Source organism: Montipora capricornis, chromosome 1 (genome assembly GCF_036669925.1).
Source record: "Montipora capricornis isolate CH-2021 chromosome 1, ASM3666992v2, whole genome shotgun sequence".
NCBI classification, from domain to species: domain Eukaryota; kingdom Metazoa; phylum Cnidaria; class Anthozoa; order Scleractinia; family Acroporidae; genus Montipora; species Montipora capricornis.
Genome location: NC_090883.1, coordinates 29,549,877 through 29,572,376, shown reverse-complemented (window position 1 = coordinate 29,572,376; position 22,500 = coordinate 29,549,877). Strand labels below are relative to the sequence as shown.

The 22,500-nt window shown below is 38.0% G+C and overlaps 1 protein-coding gene across 3 annotated transcripts in view; it reads left to right on the top strand.

Annotated features, from left to right (window-relative positions):
* Window positions 1-19,877, top strand: part of LOC138037989 (fibropellin-3-like) — a 56,424-nt gene extending 36,547 nt beyond the window's left edge. The window contains exons 9-12 of one of the 3 annotated variants that reach the window (XM_068883820.1): window positions 15,177-15,290; window positions 17,485-17,623; window positions 18,396-18,555; window positions 19,772-19,877. In XM_068883820.1, the coding sequence (XP_068739921.1) occupies window positions 15,177-15,290; window positions 17,485-17,623; window positions 18,396-18,543 (401 nt within the window). In that variant the 3' untranslated portion in view covers window positions 18,544-18,555; window positions 19,772-19,877. Of the gene's footprint in view, window positions 1-15,176; window positions 15,291-17,484; window positions 17,624-18,395; window positions 19,039-19,771 lie in introns of those variants that run through there. The other 2 variants (XM_068883827.1, XM_068883813.1) reach the window with 2 other exon arrangements.
* Window positions 19,878-22,500: the final 2,623 nt, after the last annotated feature.

The following is a 22,500-nucleotide window of genomic DNA, read 5'->3' as shown; positions in this document are numbered from 1 at the left end:
CAAAGGATACTTCTTGTGTTGACTTTACCAAAACTTTCTTGGGTTCTTTTTGACCGAAGGAGAGTGTTCATGTAACATTGACCTTTTGGTTAGGTGTCATAGTATCGAGTTGCGATACGGAGATGTCTACACTTGGCAACTGGTTTGTAGATGGCATCGGTTGTAGCTGTTCTTTATAGTTGAAGGTGATGTCACTGTTTGGGGCCATTGATACATTTGACTGTTGATTGAAAATTCAATCACTTTCATCTTGTTTGACGATGAGGTTTTTAAGAAACACTGGGGTCTTTGTGTCTTGAAAGTGTTGGATCTGTTGATGTGCTGGAGCATTAAATGCTAGGACTCTTTGTACCTTTGTGGGTGATGTTTGCAAATGAAAGTCAAACCAGTGAACACCTTTTTCACGTGATCGTTTCAGTGGACTTAAGTTGTGGATGAAGCCATGTTTGTTGCCTATCATATGGTTAAAAGGAAAACATCAGTTGGAGAAAACTAAGTATTGTAATCATCAACTCTTAGTCGTTTTTGCAAACCTGAAAGTGTTCATGTATTGTTAATAATGGTCATTTACTGTGATTATGGGGTAAAACATAGATGAAAACGAAAAGGAAAAAAAAACAATGCAAAGAGGCAAGGAGAGAAGGAATTAGATTTCGAGCATTTGAGTGTTTTGGTGTTGAGATAATTGACGTAAATGTATACAAGAGTTCAGAAAAAATATTTATTTACTCACCTTTAGATTGACCCTGTTGTGACATCTCTCCTAAAAGACAAATGTATCAAAATTATTACATTGTAAATATAATGCACTTTCATGTGCAGGGCTGATAGGTACATGTACTTATTACTGCACTGTACACATCTACTGTAGTTTAGTTAATTCCTTTAAGGGAAGACATGTAATGTATGTCTAACTGAGTAAACGTTAACTGTAGGTATGCCTGGTGGTCGGTAATATTTTCAATTTCAGGGAAAGTTGTGTTAAACTATGAGAAGTCAGCAAAGAGAGAACAGTGAAGCTGTGTGCGTCACTTGTAGAGTTCTGCACGGCGTTTCATATTTCCCTGTTTTAGTTTTACTGGCACTATAGATTTTGCCAAAAAGAGGGATTGCTGGTAGTCTAGAGTTGTGAGGGTATATGGGGAACATTTTAAAGCAGTCATTTCTGTATTTTAGAGTTGTTTTGTTTCTGTTCCTGGTTGAGTTGGCTATGCAGTTACTTTACATTTTGTGTTTCTAATGCATTGAAATTGACAGTAAGGATAGGTAAGGAATGGAGCACAGTGTTTCTTTCTGGTGTTCTTTCATTATGTTTACAAAATACAATACAGAAAGGTTTAATTTAGGAAAGCTATTCTTACGGCATCATGATCTGAATAGTATACACTTATTACTGAGCTATGGATACTAGCCTCAATTGCCTGCCTGACATAAACATGGTCTAGTAAACTACCCGAGATGAATGTAGGTTCGTCTATAATCTGCACGTAACTGAAAGATTCCATTACGTCAGTAAGTGGTTGCATATCAATGGTATTAAAGAAGTTTACATTTAGATCTCCTAGGATTATATCAATAGAGTGAGCTCTAAGTAAATAATCAATTCCTCTGACAAAGTGAAGAATACATGAGCCATTTTTACGATAAAGTAAGAGAAAAGACATATTTACAGGGTGAGACGAAAATGAAAAGATGAGGTTGCCCTTCGGGCAAGCTGTTACTTGAGGTTACTAGCCCGAAGGTCTGACGAGCTAGCCCGACATTAAATTGTTCATAAAGAATAATCAGATGTATTTAAGGACGGTGCCTACTATTTAAGGGTATTTTTGCCCCGTTTCATGATTATGCAGGAAATGTAGATCTTAACAAGTGTTATGGAAATCCAAAAAGAAAATTGGGGGTAACCACCCATTTTTCAAAGATAATTCATGAATAATATTTGTAAAAAGCTTTAAAATACAAAGCAATGTATGGCGTTTTTTTCTCAAACTGAATCTTAATTATTTCTCAAAAATGCCTGGTTACCCGCAATTTTCTTTTTGGATACCAAGAGTATTTACTAAGATCTACTTTTTCCGGATAGTTTTAAGTCGCGCAATAACATCCCTGTATTAGTAAGCATCAACGGTAGGAAACCAGATTATCTCGAGATGCGCAGAATGTATGCGCAATAACAATAGTTTCCCAACGAAACGCACAAAAATTACCTAGAAAATCCACTGCACCGTGACTTGGCTGGAATTTAATTAGACTGATTGTCTCGCACTGCACGCTGTCAGTCGGCAAAGATTGTCAATTCAAAAATATATTTCGGTCGCTATGTAAGCAGAAAAAGTCATGACGTTATTTACGGACGCAACTAAAATGCGGCGCAGAACGTTGTCACGCTACGATAATTTGGCCTCATAACGTTATCATTTTCTCTCAGGAGCTTCTGCTACACACTTTGTGGTATAAAAGCTCAATTTATCATCAGAAAAGAGAAACCAACGGTGCTTGCCCGTCGGGCAAGCTACGATAAGAAAACGCTAGCCCGACAAGTCATTCCAGTAGCCCCGGGCTATCGGACAGCACTTTCGTCGCGCCCTGTATTTAGTGGTTCTTGTACATCATTTGTGTCGCAAGTTACAACAAACTTAACAGCATTTAAAGTAGGGAAGTATTCCTGGTTCAAAATGTGAAAATTATTTTTCACGCAGATTGCCAGACTGCAAAATTTATCTGAATTGTGATCATACCTGTATAAGGTAAAGGGAGTCAAATTTTGTAGAATATCGAAGTCATTATCTCCAGGTAAAAGTTGTGTTTCAGTGAAAGCTAGAATATCACTTTTGAAAAGATTTTAGTCACATTTAACATCAGAACTCTGTTTCCTGAGAGAGCGTATGTTTAGGAGGGATAATGTTAAAGCTGAATTGGTATCCTGTGCCCTTTCTTTATCTGTGTTAGTGTTTTTTTGTATATCCTCTGCATTTAATCTTCTTAGTCTGTCATATTCATTATGTACTTTAGGATTTGCTTTCACATGTTTATTATTGATTTGGCCGAGAATATGGAGTCCTTGAAGAGAAGTTGAACGGCTCAATGCAACATACACTTGTCCATAATTGAACGATTTCGGTTTGTTTAAATGGAAGCTAATAACTACATTTTGCAGTGTCAAGCCCTGCACTTTATGAACTGTGCATGCCCAAGCAAGGGTAATTGGAAATTGAATACGTTGTACTTCTGGAGAAGATAGTTTACCTGGTCGTAGTTTTATCTTTGTTAGTACTGGTTCAATAGGAACAACTCTATGTTGTCTTGCAAATGGACTGTCACAGCACTGTATTAAATTGGTTCCTGCTCTTTTGTCATCAAATTTTACATAAATTACATTTGGTTTTTGTGTAACTTTGTTGACATCAACCTTCACTGCAGTTCCCATTTGGCCATTTATTAGTCTGTCTGCAATATTTATGTTCATTGGTAGTAAGCATTACTCTTGCTCCTTCTTTAATCTTAACTTCAAAATCTAGTCCTCCTGTTTCTGATCTCCCTCTTGACAATATTGTATTGATATTCTGGTTTGTAGCATTTGGTGGATATTGGTCTGTAGCTCTAAGTACAAACAAAGGCGTAGACAGCTGTTCAAGTGTTTGTTGTTGTGCTCATTTACAGGATCATTTTCTGCCCAAATGTGAAGTGTATTTGATGGATAATTTTCAGCTAATGGGGATATTGATCGAGAGTTAATGCAGTTTATATCCTGTTCTGTTTGTGAACCAGTTCTTAATCTGTTTAAAAGTCGAATGAAGTGCTGATCATCTTTTTGTCTCATTATTTCAGTTAGTTCTACCATTCTGAACACAAGCCATGGTCGGTACAGATTGTAAGAATTATTTTTGAAGTTCTCAAAAATAGGTTTTTCTCTTATTGGTGGTAACTGATAAAAATCTCCTACAACAGCTACACTTATGCCAGCAAACAGTTCAGAGCTAGATGAGCAAAATATGTCCTTCAGTATTTGGTGTATATGAAGAACACGCCTGTTAGAAACCATGGAAACTTCATCTATTATAATGAGCTTTATTTCAGACAATGAAAGTCTCATTTGAGTTTTCTTTTGATCAGACATTGCAGGGAGATTTTCACCTGCATCTTTAGGAATAGCCAATGCTGTATTTATTGTTGTTCCTTCAATATTTATGGCAGAAACACCTGTTGGGGCCATTAACAGTACTGTTGGTAGCTCAGGGTTACTTGCTACATGTTTAAATGTCTTTACTACTGTGTGGTATATCAACTTTGTTACATGGCTTTTCTCAGATCCGCCACCTCCACTGGGAAAGAGATATATTGGGTTGATTTCATTTGGTGTTAAAGAGCGGATATTTTTTACTTTGTTTCGGCACCAAGATAGGAGCAAATCATATGCAGCACGCTGTTGAACGTTTAGTGACCTCACAGATTCCCGAAGCAAGTCATCAGAAATCTCAGTTGGTTGAATGTGGTATGCTACTGTTGGAAGTATTGGGGCACGTTGGCTGTTAGAGGTGGAGGAAAGATGTGAAGCTTCTTGTTTGTTAAATGATTCCTGATCACAACTGCTATTGCTATGCATGTCTAACTGCAAGTCTTCATTTTCCTGATCGTTTAAAGAGTCGAAGGAATGGAGAAGATTATTGCCTTCACTCTTTCTTAAAGCTTCTAGTGCTTCTGAGACAGCATCTGCATCGGGTTCAAATCTTGTTCTATTTTTCTCAACAGTAGCGTGCACTTCAGACTCATAGAATTTAGATGCATATGTCTGTTCATTACCTAGAAGAGTATCTTCATTCCTCCATGGATAATACAGCATAAGTAAGTGGTGAAAATACTTGTCAGGGTCTTTTGTCTTGTTTGGTGTATGATACCTTATTACATCCCTAGTTTTCCTGCATTTCATGACTTCATTAGTGTTAAGTAATTTAATTTTGGGAGGTAACAAGCTGATGATATCTGTATTTGTGGTAGATTGAATATGTAATTCTGTTAGATCATCTGTAAGAATTTCTGGTTGTGCATTATTCTTTGTGGGATCAGTATTGTATTCTTTATAGTAGTATGCAGCAAATTCAGCTAGACACAGGTTATCAATGGTAGTGTTCGAATCTGGTCCGATACTGTAGCGTTCTATTATATTTGATTTGTAAATATCTGTGCTGTTATCGTCTAGTTCATCTAGTTCCTGCTGGCTTTTTGTAACTCAAACTCTTTTCTCTGGCAAATCAGTGCTCACAAATACTGTTTTTGGGAAAACTTTTCTTAACCAAAGTTCAGGCATGCATCTGTATACACATTCTTGTGAACTCACTTCTCGTGTGGAGAGAAAGGCTGCCCCAATTTTTCTTAAACTGTCCCTAACAGGCAAATTCAAAGCTGTTGCTTCCTTTGCTGCTTGCACAATAGCTTGTGAACATTCTGTTTCATCCTTTGTGAAGTATGAGCAAACATAGGTTACACATTTATAATGATTAAAAACAGGCTATAAGTCAACATTAGCTCTGAAACCTTTTACCCCAGCAACAAAATAGTTGTTGATGTAACAGCTATCAAGTGGCCTTTTGAAGTGGAGATCAAAGTCAGAATCATGAGATACTGATAAAGCCCAGTAATATTGTTCTTCAGTTATACCGAGTGAACTCAAAAATTGTTTCTCTGTTTTATTTGCCTCATATTTTTGCTTATTTGGATTCAACACTTTGTCTATTTGTTCTTTGACTAAAGTAAGAATTTTGTTTCTTTCGTCTAACATGTTGCATTTCATCTCTTCATCTAATTCTTCTGACAGTGGTTCTGCTACAATTGTTCTTCTTGTGAAAAATTGGCCAAAATGAAATCTGCATGGAACATTACGGTATTTTCTACATGTTTTTGAGTGATTATGCTTTTGATAAGTTGCAACCAAGTCATACAATTCAGGGTCTGCTTGTGTATGTGACAGATACGCTTGGAGATGGCCATCTATGAAATCTGCATAGTCTTGTTTGCTTGTGTTAGTGTTGGACAATCACTTGTCCATATTAATCCATCTAGATGAGGTGAGCCTCTCATTTGAAATTCAATGCGTAAAGCATAGTGTACTATTTTGCCAATAGGATTTGCTTGTGTAAGAAGTACCTCGGTAAAGAATGTTTCAACCCTATACTGGAAGTGTTTAGCAACAACAACAGGGTTTAAGTTCAGCATGGAGCACCTTTCATTATAAGACAATGCATCAACTTGGGCATCAGTTAAATTTAGGCCTTGTGTTCTTCCAATAATTTGAAACAGTTCAGGCCATCTGAGGTCTGCACAAGATAAAGTCATAAACCAAGTTGGAATGGCAAGCTGTTTCACCATGGTTACAAATTCATACATAAACGTTTGCCAATAGGGTGGTTAGCCTGGAACATGTCTCAGAAATAGATAGGCCTGGTCTTGAAAAACAAGATTCTGTAACCTTTGTACGTTGGATCTTAGATCTGATGCTGTAAGGGACTGCCCACGAAGTTTTGAGAGAGCTATGTTAATGCTGTCTGATACTTTTTTCTGTTCTATAATGAACTGTACAAAGAACAAATATTCAGGATTCATTGCAAACCTGCCACTACGGTGTAAAAGACGTGCATTGAAATAATTTGAAGGTGATAAATTCACTGATCTTTCTGCAGTGTATCCAAATCTAACACTGGAAATGCAAGTTCTTCACAATGCATGTCAGTCATGAAAGAAACTGGATGTTTATTTTGACCTGGCGCAATATCGAAAATTTCATTCCCGTGTGATTTTGTATGGTTGTTTTGTTGTACATTTACAGTTACAGGATAATCTGGAAGAACAGACTGTAAACATGTTTCAGTTGTGGGTGCCCTAAACTCATTCAAAGGATCCTCTACTTCTTCGTTATCATCATCTACTCCTTTGTGTTGTGGGGTACCTTCACCCATTAATGAACACATTTCTGAATCTTGTTCTGAACAAGTGTGCAGCTGTTGTTGAGTGAGATTTATGTCAATGTTTTTAATGTTGATTGTTATGCTGCTATAGAAAGGATTGTTATCCTCAGCCAATTTAGAGCATTGAGTATGATGTCAGGTCGCACAGCTTGAAAATAAACATGACCTCTAAAATCGAGCTTCCTTTTTAGCTTTAGCATTATTATTCCTGACCTTTCAGGTGGTCTAGGCAAATTACTGCAAGTCTGATCACATTCTACAGGCACATTACAAATAGCGCCTTTGGTCTTTCGTTGTTGACCTTTGGGCATGATACAGGTCTTCTGATATTACGCGATGGTGCGATTTCGCACAATGGACCTCAAATCGCATCCGATCGCACAATTCACGAAAAATCGCATAATTCACAAAAGGACGCACAAAATTCATAAAATGAAACATAAATCAACACGTTTCTTAGAAATTCCTGCATAAATACGCCATTTTAAAGATGATTTATCTTGGAAAAAGGCTAGAAAACTATTGTCTTCTTCGATTTCGTAAACATTCGAAGTTCAAGGCTTTATTTGTCATGTCGGGGACCTGGTACGAGTCTCCTTCTATTGGTGCAACACAAACACGCCCTTATATACACACCACTGAAATGACACAGATTTGTGAAAAATAAGCAAAGTTGTAAGTTTTTCGGCAAAATGTAGTTTCTTTCGTTGAAAACTGATAAAAACTCACTCATGGATAAGTTTGTTGTGAAAACGCTCGCTTTTTCTTCGACGAAGAAGGAAGTTCCCACCTTCCGCCCAATCTGACAGCTCACGATCGAGCAAGAAAGTACCTCACAGGTACGCTCCACGTGGACGATGGACTGATGTTTTTCTCGTCGTGCAATATTAGGGCCATTTATACGAGAGAAAACAAGCTGCGGCTTACTCTCGCCACGGTGTACAAAATACGCAAAAGGAACTATTTATACGAATAATTATTAAATTATATATTCCCAGGTCAATATAAGCCGCGGCTTGAAAAAGACGTGAACGTGGATTTTGTGCTATTTATACGGGGTGAACATTCGAGTTTTTTGTAAGCCGCGGCCAGAGAAAGCCGTGGCTTAATTTCTCTCGTATAAATGGGGGTACGGCCCTATTGTGATTGACCATCTTCGGAAGTTCGTGGTTGACAAGCACCTTGATCATTCATTTGGCATGTTAGCTGTGTCCTTTCAACTTTTAACGTGGTGCACCGGTAGTGCAGAAGACCTCATTTTTTTTATTTATCCCAACTAATGTCGATCGAGATACATAATTACTGTTCCTTTGTGTTCAAAATGTCTTTAGGGCAGCAAAAAAAGTGTTTTTCTTAACCTGAAACCTTATAAAACAAGCTTAAAATTGCTGAGGAAAAAATCGCATAATTTACATTATTTATCGCATAATTAGCCTTTCTAATCGCACAATCTGCCCTGAAAAAATCGCATGATTTGCGTTTTTTAATCGCACCCTATCAGAAGGCCTGATGATAACTATTTTTTGCAAGAGAAGCCGCTGAGCTATGAGAATTTGCTCAAGTTTTTCTAGACTTTTAAGTGCTGAGGGAATTTCATCAACCAATAATTTGTTATGTACAGCTTGACATGGGATGTGTCCCTTTAATAACTTAGAAGAACATGTATTACAGATGTATTCTTTGTTATCAAAAGAACGTTTTCTAGTAAAAATATGCTGAATGTCATATTTGCCTTTCTTTAATTCTGTAACAGTTTTCCTATAAAGAAGTCTGTTGCATACAGTACAGATGTAACTAGGACCTTCTCTCACTTTTTCTTTAAAAGATGCAATGCAGGAATTTAAGTCATTGTGTATAATAGTATTTAACTGTCTTGCATTGCTTCTCTCTGTCCTCTTTCTTGCCAGAATTTTTTCTTTTTTTGTGCTTCCCATTTGTTGATAAGCCTGTCTTACTTTGGCCAACAAACTGTCTTTCGTAGATGCAGACATGGATTTATATTTTTCTGCACGACCACTGAGAATGTCTTGCTTTTCATTGTTGTAATAGCGATTCAATATATCCAAACGCAGTTTTTTCTTTACAGGTTCTAATTCAGCATAGCACTTTTTCCTCTTTCTTGAAATTGCTATTTTCTGTTCAGAATATTTCTGGCATTTAAGAATCTTTTGTTTCTCTGTTCTAGTTAACTTGCATGAGCATAATATAAACTGAATGACATACTCTGTTTCATCACATATTACCTTATTTGTTATTGTTTGAACTAAACATTTTGCATTATCAATTTGATGGATGTCTAGTGTGTCTTGTTCATTCAAGGAGAAGAGAAAAAATCTTGTACCTCTCTTAATTTTGTGAAAAACACAACCTAAGCAAAGGTTTGAAAAGTGAAGCAAAAATCCTGTACTTATACTGATATTGTGCAAAACGGAGCTCCTCAGGGTACACTTACTATATAATGAACTACGCACAAGGGTTCCAGTAGTAGTTGAAACACAGTTAACATCAATATGAGCACCATATATATTAATATTCTGGAATACATGTAGTTTACCGGAATTTGGCTGACATTTGCTGGTGTCAGAAAATAGAGCACTTCCACATTTAACAATAGCATCTGATGCATCAGACTTCCAGTAGACGCAAGGTTTCAACACAGAAAAACAAATACCATAAAGAGCTACTGTGGAGCTTTTTGTTATAGTGACACTAGTAATGTTTTTAATGCTTGGAGTATCTCTTGGCAAAGTGCTAACAGGAACGTCATTTAAGTTTTGTGTCGGAGTTTGACTGGCTGCAAAATTTGTTTGTATATCATCATTGCCAACTCTAACTGAAGACTTTCTGAAAATAGCAAAAAACCAACCACTAGAGTGATTATGTAAAAGATCTTGAAATGAGGTGTATGTTTTGACTGAGACACACATATCATCAATATATACCCACTATCAGCTTTTATAGCCACTGTAAAATGATGGCTTGAACATCTAACCAAACCTTCAAGTGTGTAATTTTGACCCAATACATCTATTGTAACTAGAAAAATTAATTGATCAATGCAATTTGATGACAGTTCTACAGTTAAAAATGTTGGAAGCAGAACAAAATGTTGCAACATTGAGATATCGCCACAATGGCTTTGACACAAATCACAGTAAAGTGCAGCAGTGCTAGGCAATATAGCCTCAGAGACATAATTGTCAAAATTTCTTTGAGTCATGTTTACGGAACTTATGTAAAGTACAAATATAGTTCTCTGCTTTACAATGGTACTGTCACATGATGTACAAATCGACTGGTCAGTCTGTTGGATAAGAAAAAGTCGTTTTAACTCCTGTGTCATCACACCAACTGTATTCAAGGTGAATATGTCACTAAAGACAGCATGATCAGACATAGTAGCAAATGAGTTGCAATGTTGTCTTAAATACGCCCACACTGGTTCTCGAATGGCTGCCATATCAATTTCTGAAGCATATGAATTTTCTAACTGAAAACATGCCTCGTTTAAGATTTCAAAAAATTCATTTCGTTCAATATGTCTAATAAGATCTTTAAAGATTGCATAGTTAAGTTCATGAAAACAGTCTACTGCACATGAAAACTTTTCTGGGTGAGTTAAACAGTAATTCATGAAATGTTGTCTTCGGTCGTTTGTCCCCGTTGGTGGCTGTTCCCTGATCGCGATGACATTATCTGTTTCTTTGGTATAAACTGGTATATTTCCATTGATAATGTGTGCTTGTTTATTCGAGATAACGAAAGGATTAAAGCTTCCATGGGAAGCATGAGGAATTCTTCTTAACAAATATTTCCCTTTGTATTTAAAAATGTTAGCAATTGAACACTGAAAATAAAATAAACATCCCCTGGAATAAACCTTCTCGTGAACACTATTTACATGTACGTTTTGGTGAATAGGTACCCTCAATGTCAGCAAGAATACACAAAACCTTAAAAATACACCTAGCATGATTGTCGACTCGTGAATTGAACTGTGAAAATTTCGAATAGAGTCAAACTCTCGAGGCTTAAATAAGCTTATCTTCAATTGCAATTTAACAATTATTTGAGCCAACTTTCGAAATGGACGGTGTCGATGTTTTCCGTGATGGAATCCTTGATTTGTGAATATACTGATTCAATGGATATCGTCTGTCAAAGTTGTTCAAACTTCTTGTTATGTTAGACTAAGCGTTATGCACGTAGGCTGAATGAACACGCAGGTTCGGTTGCTGAACTCGTTGGTTCGTTTGGCACGTAGGCCGAATGAACAGTGAACTCGTTGGTTCGATGCGTAGCACAACACGGAATGTAAGATCCGCGAACCCGATGCAATTTTCACAGTTCAATTCAATACAAAAATTCGAGACACCTTCAAAATATCTTACCTTCGGTTTACTCGAAATCACCTTCCTCAACTGAACACTAATCCTTAACAGAATAGACTCTCTCGAAAATCACAGTACCTCTGTTTTCTTCCTGAACGCTAGACCTTGCCAGAATACACTCTCTTGAAATCACAGGCACTTGGTTTCCCTTCTGAACACTAAACCTTGCCAGAATAAACCCTCGAAATAACAGTATTGTTACTCTTGTCAAATTCATCTCATCTTGTAGTTCCAGCTATCACGTGGATTTCGTTGTCAATCAAATTTCCCGTTTTGCGTCGACGATGAAAAAGGAACCCCCGGCAAACCTTACCGTGGCATGCCACAGGCATCCCACGGAATTACATACCCTACAAAAATTACTCCATCGCCGTTTCCAAATTGTTGTCAAAGCTTGTCGTTTCTCCCCTTTCTATTAGACACTGACAAAATTCCAATCTGGGCAAGACCATCGATGTTGCAATATGTATTTTCTCCGTCATAGTTTCATCTTTTACGTGATGTAGAATGAACTTGTGATTGGTGGAGGGCTCAAGGTTAAAGCAATGGGCAGCGCAATTTCACGCAAACATAGGTTCGAGTCCCGGTGAAGCCTAATGTCCAGAAATGCAAGTCATAGTCCATTTCCGAGTTGCTGTTTGCCTCGGTCTCAAAGCGAGTCCTGGTGCACAACCATTCAAATGGAAATGAGTGGTGTGTTTTCATGCAAATCAAACACATTATCATCTGAATGGTTGAGCACCAAGACTCGCTTTGAAGCAGAGGCTAAAAGCGACTCGGAAATGACCTAATGACGCCAGCCCAAAAGTTTTGTTATCCAACACGAAGTGTCCCAAACTATTTGTAGCAATAAGGTTAAGGTAAAGGTTAACGTTATTTTTAGGTCAGGATAAATGCAGCAGTTTATCCTCACTTGAGCAGCATTTGGGGGACACTTCGTGACTTTGTATTCCGAAGAGCAAGGGGACACTCCGTGACGCTTATTTAAATCCGCGTGCATCCAATAGGCCATTCCGAGTTCATGTCTGCCTCCTCTTTAAAGCGAGTCTAAGTGCAAAGTCTTTTTTTATGAAAATTAGATTTCATTCATATGCAAGGTAGAACTAATTACCATCACAAACACTTCGAACTTAGATTCGCTTTGAAGAGGAGGCAGGCATGAGCTCGGAAATGGCTAGCCTGCGTAGCAAGCGTTGCTGTTGGACAGAAGAGCTTCGGAGCGATTTTCCGCAAACTGGCCGCGCGAAAGTTGGGGCAAGAGGCTGAGGGAACGCTTGCAAGAAGACCCCCTATTTTGTAAAACGCCCACCTTTTAATGGTTGACTTGACACTCGCTGATTGACGTCATATTACCAAATTAGCCTATAACAGGTAACCATGTTAACACAAGTTGACTTCCGTCAAAACAAACCGAGACACCGTCTGGAATCGAAGCCCATCCAAGCGATCAATGCAGAATTTGCCAGTGTGCTTTTAAAGTTAAATTTGTAACGGCAGCTGCTCGGCCGGGTACGACTGATTATGTTTCTTCCGAAAATTTGTTTAAACCATCGAAAACAAAAGAAACTTACGGAAAAGTTTTGGCTGATATTTTCAGAGCGGTTGGAAAGAAGCTGTCGAAAAACAACAACCAATTTTCAGAGCGTATAAGCAACCCGTGCGCTCGTAAAATACGAAATTTAGGAAAATTTAAACTCGTACAGAGCTCGATGGGTAGTAAGGCCGTTAAATGCAAAACTCCACAAAAGCTGACCATGAAACCATTCAAATAGGTTTAAGTTTAAAACTAACGACGATTTTAGTGCGACTTGCTGGATATTTCTTGGTGAAGAGTGATTGACGAAATGAATCGTACTCAATCTCCTGGAAGTTACAGGAAAACGTCCTCGCTAGTTTGATATTCCACAGTACGTTTTTGGTCAAATCGTAGATGAAATAGCAATTAAAAATGCTTTAAAAAATCGCATGACTGTACAAAGGAGCCGCTTTCTTTTCACAATAAGAGAAGATTTAACAGGGGAGCTACGTAATTGTCTTCATCTTGTCTCAATCACTGAAAAAGAACTCAGGCTTACATTAGGCAAGGTATACGTAAGCAGAGAATTTGACGAATACAGTTTATTTCCTTGATCCTGAAACATGTGGATTCTGATAGTTCGCTTGCATTTTATTAATTCATCCTGCGTAAATATACATTATCTTTTGCAAGCGAACGAAAAGCTTACTTCAGTCCAGTCCATACTTTTCGTCAAGAATAAGCGCTGCCAAAGTTCTGATAAATAACGAATCTTTTGCTTTTAGTGAATTATGGAAAAGCTTAAAGTTGTCCACAGCGGCTTCAGCTGACGCGTAAATAATACTGAATTTTCCTTGATGGATATCGTCCGAGCAGTGCAGATTGCCATTTAAATCACAGGCTGTCATTCTCATAAATTTACCTCAACCACTTCCTTGATCGCGTATAATGCTTTGAAATGGAGAAATCGCGATGATACTCGAGAAGCCTAATCTTGGTTTTTTTATTTATTTCGAACTCCGCACATCATGACAAACATCTGAAAAAGTAAGCTTTTCCGAATTCTGTTGTCAAAACGGCTATTACATATATACAGTTAAATAGATGGCGCATTGACAGTTCTTGTTCCCTTTCCACTGTAAAACCGAGAACCGATTCGCTCAGCTTCAACACACGATTCAAACCTTCCATATCTTCCGCCATTGTCTTTGTCACGCTAGAACTGACAAGAAACATTTTGGTTGAAAATTTGTCACCTGTCAATCATTGTGACTGTGCCACACCAATCAAAAGCCCCCGTTCGTGGGCGAACGGGTCTTTCAGGAATAGGGTGTCTTCTTGCAAGCGTTTCCTCAGTCTCTTGCCCCAACTTTCGCGCGGCCAGTTTCCGGAAAATCGTTTCGGAGTTCTTCTGTCGAACAGGAACGCTTGCTACGCAGGCTAGGAAACGGCCTATTACTTGCATTTCTGGACATATGTGGCTAAAGCCTGAATTCTATTCACGTCTTTTTGCAACAATTGCTCAAGTTTTTTAATAAACAGCGGTGATCTTTTTCCCATGAAAATCATTTCAAATCCCTAGTTGCAACATGTGACTTTCACATATTCTCCATCATCCCTTACACGTGAATGTTTCTTCAAAGTTCAATGTTCACCGAGACGAAAGCTCAAAAATTCGCTTTCTAGACATTGATGAATGCTTAAAGATTCCTTGTCAGAACAACGGAAATTGTTCTACAACGGTTGGTAATTACACTTGCAAGTGCGTCCAAGGCTTTGAAGGAAAGAACTGCGAAAGAGGTGATTACACGTTAGATGAAGTCCCCTCAGGTTGGTTATACGGCGGTATCTTTGGGTTGGCTGCTTCACAGAGAGAAAGTAGTCGTTTTTATGATTGGCCGCTTTCACAGAGAGTTATCATTGAGAAGAAATGTCAACGTCTCCGAGTCGGTATCCCACTCTGAGAAGCTGAGGGACCGAACACTCACAACTCCGAATTGCTCACTCATAAGTCGTAAAAAAAGGTTGCTGTTATTCATCGTGGTGAAGTACAACAATAATAAAGTATTCTCGTTTGTCTCACGATGTGGTCACTTGTGATGTAGATCGCAATGTTCGACTCCATACTGCTAGTCTTCATGAGGCGATGAGGTCGACTGGTTACGCGTCACCTTTTAAGCAGGATGCTCCGCTACATCACAAGTGACCACATCGTGAGACAAACGAGAATACTTTGTTATTGTCATAACTAAAAGTAAGTAATAATCCTAAATTTAGTAATTTTCTACTTTCTGGTCTTTTGCCTCTTAGATATAGACGAATGCAAAGAAAGTAGCCCTTGTCAAAATGGAACCTGCGAAAACAAAAACGGAACATACAAGTGCAAGTGTCAGAAAGGATTTTTAGGACTTAACTGCGAAATCGGTGCGTGGAAAATTCGTGACACATTCTTTCTATTCGTGAAAATAGTTCCAAACGGTAATTTACTGTAGTCTAAGAAAGGGTTTGGGCCGAGTAATACAAATAAGAATCATAGTTTATTCCGAGTTCACACTTTCAATAGATTTCCACGGGATTAAACCCGATACAACTAAATAGCATTTTAACGTGCGAAATCTGTGATCGAGGATTCCATTGCGAGCGACCAAGAAACTTGATTCTAAATACGGTCCTTGGCATTGGCACAATGATTAGAAATCGCGGATTTTTAGGAATATCCTACTCTTTTTGCACTATGCCGTACAACCGCTGGACAACCCAATTGTTTTTTATACTAGAAGCAACATGGCGCTATTATCGCACAAGAAGAAACCCTTTTTTCCAGTATTGCATTCAATCACTCACTTTTAATGGTATTATTCAGAGTTTTCACAACAATTCTTTAAAAAAACAGAGAACGACTTTGCACAAAATAATCGCTCGTACTTTGCAACGATTTGTCCTGAGTTTGAAGATTTTTTCGTGGTCAACCCCGTGATGTCAGTAACACTAAACTGGAAACAATATTATATTCTATGAGAGAGCGACACAAAATAATTTTTAAGTATTTTAAAAGAAATCAAATGAAGAACATGTTGAATTTTTAAGGGGGAGAGGACTAGCAGACTACCTACAAGAAAATACTTTTGCCCTGCTGAGTACAGAACCAACCCGGCAATTAAACATATCCTTTCCGTGATCCAGGACTTGATCCCGGGACCCTTTTGGAGAAGCATACTCTCTCCCCGTGTTCATTAACTAACACTCATTTTCTTTGACGTAACCGTTGTTTGCAATAAAGATTTGTTTGTTCACCTGAACTACGTCAAGGAACTCGAAAAATTTGCTTGCAACCAAATTTGGTCAAAAAAGTGTTTGTGTGAGGAAAAAAAAAAGATTCGTTCATCTTCTTTTTTGAATTGCCCAATTGTATTGACACAATTGCAAAGACATTTTGCTATAACCGTAACATGGTGCAATTAGGGAGTTTAAGAAACGACGACGGCTGAGGCAACGACAACGCCAAAAAGCAATGACATCATTGGCTAAAAGAGGAATTTTTGTATACATTTCTTCTCCGTACTCGACTAACGACACCGTGAGCATAAAAGAGAGATTTGTTCATGATCTATCTTTACTTCCAAACCGTTCGTAAAAAATCTAGTTATAAGATACTTACACAACATTAACAAGATAAAATTATCGCAAAGGTAAAACGCATAACGCAGCACAAAGTTACGTTTTGAAGTGACGTTGGGCCTTGGTCGTTTCTGAATTCCCAATTATTCAAGATGGCGGCCGCCGGAAATTAAGCAACCAAAAAAGATGGCATTTCTCAAATTTATTTATTATCGTTCCAAGGACGTCCAATTGACTTGAAATTATTTCCTGTGGTTGGAAGGTATTTTTCCTTTTGTTGGAGTGGATCAATCTTTACTTCAAAACCTTTCGTAAAAATTCAGCTGTAGGATACTCTCACAACATGAACAAGCTAAAATTATCGCAAAGCTAAATGACAACATAACCCAAAGTTACGTTTCTACCGGCATAAACTTCGTCCTCAAATTCCCTACCATTCAAGACGGCAGCCGCCGGCAATTCAACAACGAAAGGCGACGTCTCTGAAATTTGTTTATTCTCATTCAAAGGACGTCTATTAACTGAATTGACTTTTTAAATCACTTGCTTTTTTCCTTTTTTTTTTTTTTTTTTTTTTTTTTTTTGGTGTGCATGTGGAGAGTATCTTTGAAGCTAATATTCTCGTGTCTCAGCGCTTACACACTGAAAAAAAGGGTATTTGGCAGTGAACCACGCTGAAAGGCTCTCGAACCGTACAGGTGTGGAAACGAAAAGGAAAACGTTAAACAGTATCTTATCAAGTGTCCATCGTTTGCTACTACTTGGCTGCTGGTCTTTTTGCTAAAACGCCGTGGTTATCCATATCCGTGATTCAAAATAACGTCATGATTCTTAAGCGGATTCTCTCTTTCATCTTTATACTGGAAAAGAACTATAATTTTGTATTAGCCCAGAACTAAAATATATCCGATAAGGGCAAATTTCAAAACAAAACTTAAATCAAAAGATAAATCAAAAATGCTCAATTTACCCCTTTCTTCTGCAAATGTTCTTGTTGCAGAAGAACTCGGCTGTTTCAAAGACAAGGCCGAAGACCGCACCATGGGCGATCATATGCTCGAGAGCTTGCGCAAGTACATCGACTGGCGTGATATGTCAAAAACAGTTCGAAATTGCTCAGAAATAGCTAAAAGAAAGAAGTAAGTTTACTTGTTCTTTTTATTTTACTGTCATTACTAATTATTTAAGGGCAAGCTAACGTTACAGTTAAGAAACTATTACTCCACGAAGTTAGTATGTAATTAAATATTTATTCGCATCTTGTGACACCATTTACTTAGGCTTCTCTTATATTGTGGAAGGAGGAATATGTCATACGATTAATTTAAAATTTTAATTGTTCCACATTTGTCCTCGTTTTACTAAGGCTTATTTTCGCACTATGGAGCATCTTGGTATCATTCATGAGATATAAAGCTTGTCCCTTTCCTTACACACATACATACCAGAGGGGCTTTTCAGGGCCAATGAAACACAACGAAACGACGGAACAGAATAACAACAACAACTACTAAGAATCCCAACTGGCCGGTGGTAAACCAGTTGGCTACTTACAAGTGCAGCTGGGAAGTTGAACCAGGGACTACCATAATCAAATTCAACCAGTGGTCAGAGTGGGTCTTGAACCCGGAATCTCTGGATCTCAAGGTAAGCGCTCTAACCACTGGGCTACACTGCCTCCTTCTTTGTTGTACGCGCCCAGTTACTTCGCCTCTCCCACACTCTTAATTGATTGATTGATTAGAGATATGCCAACTAATTGCATTCAAATTTTTCTGGCATGCTAATATAAAACGAAGAGATGTGCAATGCTCTTCGGCATTCAGACAGTTTGGGTATAATTAAGCTTGTCTCAGTTGTTGTTTAAAAGTAAGTTCTAGTTTCAATCCCGAATCCTTTTGACCGTTTCAGGAAGTATTATTTCGCCATTCAATTCTACGGAGAGTGCTGGGGAGCTTCAGCGGACACGCAGTATAATAAGCATGGTCCATCTGACAATTGCCGGTCTGGTGTGGGTGGACCTTACACGAATTTCGTCTATCGAAATACCGACGTTTAAAGAAGGTTGGAGGTAACAGTTCTCAGCATTCCCTCCTTCTCTTGAAATAAAATGGCAACTCTCGTTTAAAGTTCTTCTTCAAAGTTATTTTATAAATGATTATCACAATTATGTGGCTGCCTCCTAATCCAATCTTCGCTCAACATGGAATTTCCTTTAATTTTGGTCAACTGTCCATTTTTAATCTGTTTACTTTTTTAGTAACCAATCAAATGCCAAGGGATACAATGGATCTCTATATTGGCCAATCATCATCAGTCAATTTATGGAAGTGGAAAGTGCTACTTGTTTTGATGATGACGCACTTTACCGACTTTTGGATTGAGCCAATAAAAAAAATCAATAAACATCAAGGAATCCATGCCTGTCCGAGCATGGAGTCCAAGAGGCCATTTCGGAAAATACCATACTAGTCTTTGTTTGTCCCCCCAAATTTTGCATGAGCATTGTTTTTGTTTTCTCGTGGGACGATTGTAAGTCCCAAGAAAAAATCGAAACAATGCTTATGCAAAATTTGGGGGGAGGGGGGGGGGCAAACAAAGAGTATTATGGTATTTTCCGAAGTGGCCTTTTACAGTTACAAATTGGGCCTGAAGACCTCTTGAAACCAAGCGCTGCCTTATAAACTTCCGCATCTTTTTACTTTTCCTGATTTGGTTTATTTTATTTTACTTTTCTTTTCCGGGGAGCGGTGTTTTAGCCGGCCTTTATTTATTCTTTTTACCTTATAAACTTCCGCATCTTTTTACTTTTCCTGTTTTGGTTTATTTTATTTTACTTTTCTTTTCCGGGGAGCGGTGTTTTAGCCGGCCTTTATTTATTCTTTTTAAATGGATCTCACAAATTCAACCACATCCCCATGGTCTACTCGGCTTTATTTAAACATGACGGCTCATGTTGAAAGCCTAGTCGCCATGTTGAACCAAAGAAGACCCTAGGGGCGTGGTTGCCATATATTTCCAGTGGCAGTGTAAACGATTTCTAAAGAACATTCGGTTAATTGTTCAAATTTCTCACCCGCTCCCCTGTAGTGATCATATTCCCTGAAAGGACGAAGACCTTTGACCTTTGACGGTTTCATCTGGAACGAATTGTTAAATGTCCGACATATGCCCTGCACGGTTTGCATGTGAATAACGGTCTGGTTATATTTACAATATAATAACGACCATTAAACATAGGCACCAAAGGATGAGAAATCAAACCGGCTGTGGTCTTTTTCTTGCAGGGTGTCCTAGGAAGGCTGAGAACTCGACTATCCTAGAGAATGCTTGATAATAATATTGATTTTCAAGGAATCAGAGCATCAATAAAGAAGTAGCAAAGAACTGAAAGTTCTTTTTCTTTTGTTGTCTTACTATCTTACCTGCAGTTGCAAAAACACATTCCTCTAGTATAGCGGGCTGTTATCCTGATAGAAAGGTGTCTGAAAATGTGAAAAAGAAAAATAATTGAGACACCTGTGATCCTTTCCAAAGATGACTATGTCTCATTTATTTTTTCACAGTGGGTTGGGAAGGATTAGACCCATTTAGCCTGCAAATGTCACTTACACAACACGTACATAGAGCCTGCTCAAATAAGAGGGTGCGCAAAAATTATCAGGAGTGGGAAGTAATTCAGAAATATTACAAGAAATATTCAGTACGAATATTAGCGAAATATTACGAAATGCCCCGTTGCCAAAATGGGCAAGTTATAAGCTCCGATCCCTCCTGATCCTCCAATAATTATGATCACCAACCACCTCTACCTACGTATAAATTTTGCTAGCTACTAGTTCCGCTTCCCTCTACTGCGTTGTAAATAGTGCTGCTTCAGGTACAGTCACAAATTATTGGAGCTAAATCATGGTTTTCATTCATTTCATTCATTCATGTGATCGGAGGGCAACAATATCCCCTTCCTTTGTCAGTCATAAAAAAAATCAATGTTTTCAAACCTTCACGCTTACGACTTATTAAAGCAAGGATTTGCGCAAAACGCGTACATCAAAGTTGGAAGTGACTTCAGGCTAACGACTGAATGTACTTTCATACGGTCCTACAAACCTTAGCTCTTCCGTACTTCAAAACATTCATCTTTCACAAAAGCAAGTTCGGTAAGCTTTCATGTTCCAAATGTCGAACGTGTTTCGTTTTTTTCCAATTGCATTCCAAGCCATCCACCAAAACCAACCTTCACTTCAGTGAACATTACATGACACCAACTTAGAATTGCCACTTATATGAAAGCAGAGAGAAGATTCAGAAAGTTAACAGCGAGAGAATCGATGGATTGACAAGTTCGAGCCTGTGCGTTTTACTTCAGTGATGCTGCCACCAACAATGGTGGACAAACGAGACCAGCTGCGAAAAGTTCCTAACTTTTAAAGAATTTTAATAGAGGGGGCGTCAAACAATCACAAATTTAAGAAATAATTACAGTGGAGAATGGATCCCCATGCCCCATTATAGTTTTTTTTAAAAATATATTTTTAGTTTCACAAAACTAAGGTCTCGTTCCCAAAACCGCACATATTTAATTTTGATTACGTCATCACAACTGGCCAATAAGGTGGCTCTGTAAAATTAGCTGCGTAGCTAAAATTAAATTTAGTTGAAGATTATTATACATTCACCTTTCGTACATCTTTCATTGATCCTTACCGGCAAAATAGCCTAGCGAATCGAGGCGGGTAGGAAAAATAAAAGATTACAATAACAGAGGTTGAGAGTCAACAATAATGAGAACAGATACACGAACATCAACATATAGATTAAAATGACAGGGAGTACAATTACAAAGTAGGTGGAATAAAACAAACATATAACTGAAACTAAGCTGAAAATGTTAAATTTAATATTTACTAAAATTTCAACTAAAGTATGAACGGCAACATAAATATTCTGTTGTATCAGAGAATCCAGTAGCCGATTCTATAGGGTTCTATTTTTATATTTAGGCCGAGCACGATAACTGTCGGGAATACTATCCCATATCTTTGTACCAATACTTGAAATAGATTTTTAAAAAAAATTATCATTGGAAGAGGCCATTTATGAGGGATCCGTTCTCCTACCTCATCGTCTCTTGTTCTGTTTGAAAAGAAATCCTCTCAGTTTTGCATTAATTTCTATACCAGAATTTCTCATTCGCATACGTCCTTCCTTATTAATTAAGAGGGTTGAGAATATTAGATTTGTGCAGAACGCAAGGAAGGGGTTTAGTCGTGGGGTAGAGACTTTCGCTGTTTGGTAGAAATAAAACAATTAGATTTTGCGCTAGCATTTTGAATCGGACTTTGGGTCACTGGTACCGTTGTGAGTTCCGATCGGCGAACAAGGGGCGATTCTAATTAACAATCAGAACCGTAGCCCGCAAGGGCTACGGGTCAATAGCCCATGATGAGGCGAAGCCGAATGGGCTATTGACCCGTGGGTCAATAGAGGGAGAAGTATCACCCAACTAGGTGGACAGAAAAGGCAATAACAAAGTTAGCGAATGCAAGTTGAAGAAATATTTATTTGGCCAGGATACAACGAAAGAAAGCGTTACGCTTTTCGATACTAGAAGACTATTACTAATAGTCATCTAGTAGCGTAGCCAATCAAAATGCATGATTTGAATTAGTCCCACTAGTTTGGGTGATGCTAATATATATATATAGCCTTTTTAAACCCTTGCTATGCGGACTACACGACACAAAAAATACAAGTAGATAGTATTCAAGCTCCGGGGCAGAAAGAGTGGAAGAGTAGCTTGGTAATTATTATAATAATTACGTGATACAATAAAACATAGTTTGCTGTTTGCCGCTAGTCATGTGATTTATCGATTCATAATTATATACTTTTGATCAGCACCTTTAATTCAGTCGTTCGACTGCAGTGGGTTTCCATGCAGAAGAAACCGAAATCAAGCATTCATTCATTCAATATCCAGTTTCTTGTTTTATATGGCCTTATCATGAAATTC